We start from the raw sequence: 3342 nt of genomic DNA on the forward strand, positions 1-3342 counted from the left end.
CAGGACGCTAATAGCCCAGAGGAGGTAAAGGAAGGGCTCCAGGAAGAGTCGCAGACAAGGAAACCGATAGACGAAGAGGAAGAGAAAGACCAGGTTAAAATTCGTCTAGTTTCCGCAGAAGAAATTGATAAGGATCGAAGAGAGAGACTCGAATGGGCCATAGTTAAAGCTCATTCGGATAAAAAGAGTAAAGGAAGCTTGAATGAGACGCAAAAACAATTACTAGCGAATCTCAAGCAGGATTATGAGACTGTATTCGATCAAGAGAAGTTGGGGCGTAAGGTAGAGGAACTAGGGACCTCCCACAGAATAGCTCTCAAAGAAGGAAGCATCCCACCGGTGAGACCACCATATCGGCTAGGGGTAAAGGAGCAAGATGAGCTTCAAAAACAGTTGCAAAGTTTAATTGCAAGGAATTTTATAAAGCCAAGCCAAAGTCCATATAGCGCGCCTATATGCTTTGTAAAGAAGAAAGATGGCTCAATGAGGATGTGCGTAGATTATAGAGCTTTAAATGCTCAAACAATAAAGGATAAGTTCCCACTTCCACACATTGAAGATTTGTTAGATGAAGTAGGGTCACTGAAATACTTTACGAAGATAGACTTAGCTCAAGGATATCACCAGATCCCAGTAGACCCAAAAGATCGACCGACACAAGACAGCGTTTACGACTAACAGGGGGTTATTCGAATGGAATGTCATGCCGTTTGGACTATGCAATGCCCCGGCGACATTCCAAAGGATGATGAACGCTATCCTAAGACCAATGCTAGGGAGGAGTGTGATTGTATACTTGGACGACATTCTTATCCACAGTAAGGATAGATTACAACATAAGAATGATGTTAGAGAAGTGTTCGGAATACTTCAAGAAAACAGGCTAGTAGTGAAAGAGAATAAGTGTGAATTTATGCTAACAGAAGTAGACTTCTTAGGTCATGTGATCACACAACAGGGAACCAGGCCTGCAGCTGATAAGATCACTGCCATAAAAGACTGGCCAACACCCAAATCATATAAGGATGCCCAAAGATTTCTAGGGTTAACCAACTTTTATAGGAAGTATGTAGCCCAATATCTGAGAGTGGCACAACCCCTCCAGAAATATGCAAACCAAAAAGAAGATTGGGGAATAAGTCAAGAGAGAGCATGGAAGGCCTTGAGGAAGAAACTAACAGAAGCTCCAATGCTCATCGCGCCAAATCGCGAGGATCATTATGTGGTCACAACAGATGCGTCGGACGAAGCGATGGGGGCCACCATTGAACAAAGAGACCGAAAAACGGGTGATTTCAAAGGGATCATCGCTTACTTTAGCAAATCATTCCAACCAGAACAAAAGAAGTACCCAACCAGAGAAAAGGAATTCTTAACGATTATTGAAGTTTTAAAGAAATATAAACACCTCTTGAAAGGTGAATCTTTTAAAATTCGGACTGATCATCATTCATTGAAGTTTATTTTAAATCAGAAAAATATTCCTTCTGGAAGGATAACACGATGGTTAGATTTCCTTGCCGATTATGACTTTGACATCGAATATTTACCGGGTGCAAAAAATCAAGCAGCTGATGCGTTGAGCCGCAGCACCACTGGTATCGATATAAAAACGGTGACAACCATTGAGGCACCTTTACAATCGGAGGAGTTTCTCGAGAGAGTAAGAGAAGGGTACGAGAAGGATAAGAAGTTCAAGGAAGTGAAAGAATTATTAGAAGTTGCTTTACCAGAGCAACCTATGGCGTATTACATTAAGAATTTCAGACTAGAAGATGGATTACTTTACTATGCACCCGCATACGAGAGAGATGGTAATCCAAATAGGTTATGTATACCAGAAGAATTGAAAAGAGAAGTACTAGAGAAATGTCATTCCGACGAAATGGCGGGTCATTTTGGGAAGTACATTACGACCGGCAACATCAGCAGATCGTACTATTGGCCAAAGATATACAAAGATGTGAGTCGATTCGTGGAAAAATGTCACATCTGCCAGACAACCAAACATTCTACTCAGTTAAAACCGGGGCTATTAAAACCTTTAGAAATACCGGTAGGAAGGTGGTCCTCAATACTGATGGATTTTGTCACAGGGCTACCTACAACAGAAAAAGGGAGAGATGCAATCCTTGTAGTAGTCGACAGATTGACAAAACGAGCCCATTTCATACCATGTACGAAAAAGATCTCAGCACCAGAAATAGTAGAACTAATAACAGAACAGATAATGTATTTAAATACCATGGGATACCAGACCTGATTGTGTCAGACAGAGATTTCAGATTCAAGAATAATTTCTGGCGAGAAGTTACGAGGGCCTTAGGAATCAAATTGAAAATGGCTACAGCTATACATCCTCAGACAGATGGACAAACAGAAAGGATGAATGCAACCTTGAACCGCATGTTGAGAACATTGGGACAGGAGGAATTGCATAACTGGGATAGTCGATTAGCAATGATGGAATTTGCATACAATAACAGTATCCAAAAGTCGATTAAGACTACACCGTTTTACGCTGACCTTGGAAGACATCCAAAAGGAATACACAGCATACTTGCAAACGGATCGCTGACACATAATGAGGATTGGATCAAGAGTCAAAAGGCGATATGTCTCCGGACTCAGGATTATATCACAGATGCACAGAAAGAAAATGAGATTCAAACTAATAGGCACAGAAGAGCAGAACATTTCGAGTTAGGAGAATGGATCCTAATACATCGTAAGGCTTATTTTGAGACCGTAAGATATGCGAAATTAACACCTGTTTATTTTGGACCATTCCGTGTGGTAAAACAGATTAACGAGAATGCCTACGAAGTAGATCTCCCAAGTACTACAAAGAAACACCGAGTAATCAACATTGAGTACTTAAAGAGATACCATAGTGGGGACGAGCGATACCCAAAGACTCCCCCACGGACACAGGCAGAATTTAAAGCCAGAGCCGAAGAAGTAATAGCGCTCTGCGGAAAACTTGAGCGCACTAAGGAGATTGTGTTGATGTTTCTGGACTGCCCTCCAGGATTAGCGGGTATATATCCAGAGAACTACATGCGACACCTCCACCCCACAAGAAGAGCAATCTTGGAGGCCCGATTGAAGAATATGACAGAGAACCGGGACGGTTCTCAATGAAGGTGGGGGAGAGTGTGAGACAACAGTCAGGTGACTGTTGCAAAAAGCTATTACACATTAGATGACTATATAAAATGTAGAAGAACCAGAAGGTTCAATAGCTAGAGAAAGTAGTTAAGTATAACGTGCTTAGTAGTACCACCAGGTATTCACGTAGTGATTCTATATAAGTACACTTAGCTCATATTGTTTGTGAGG

At 41.5% G+C, this 3342-nt stretch overlaps 1 protein-coding gene across 1 annotated transcript; it reads left to right on the forward strand.

The window, feature by feature from the left end:
* Positions 1 to 2340: 2340 nt before the first annotated feature.
* Positions 2341 to 3144, forward strand: PRCAT00004361001 (uncharacterized protein; the record flags this gene model as incomplete). The annotated part of the gene is made up of 1 exon (XM_062954350.1): positions 2341 to 3144. One exon carries the CDS (start codon positions 2341 to 2343, stop codon positions 3142 to 3144), a length of 804 nt encoding a protein of 267 aa, XP_062811061.1.
* Between the last annotated feature and the right edge of the window lie 198 nt (positions 3145 to 3342).

The sequence above is a fragment of the Priceomyces carsonii genome (genome assembly GCF_900007245.1).
Source record: "Priceomyces carsonii strain CBS4050 genome assembly, scaffold: Debaryomyces_carsonii_scaffold_5, whole genome shotgun sequence".
In the NCBI taxonomy this organism is placed as follows: domain Eukaryota; kingdom Fungi; phylum Ascomycota; class Pichiomycetes; order Serinales; family Debaryomycetaceae; genus Priceomyces; species Priceomyces carsonii.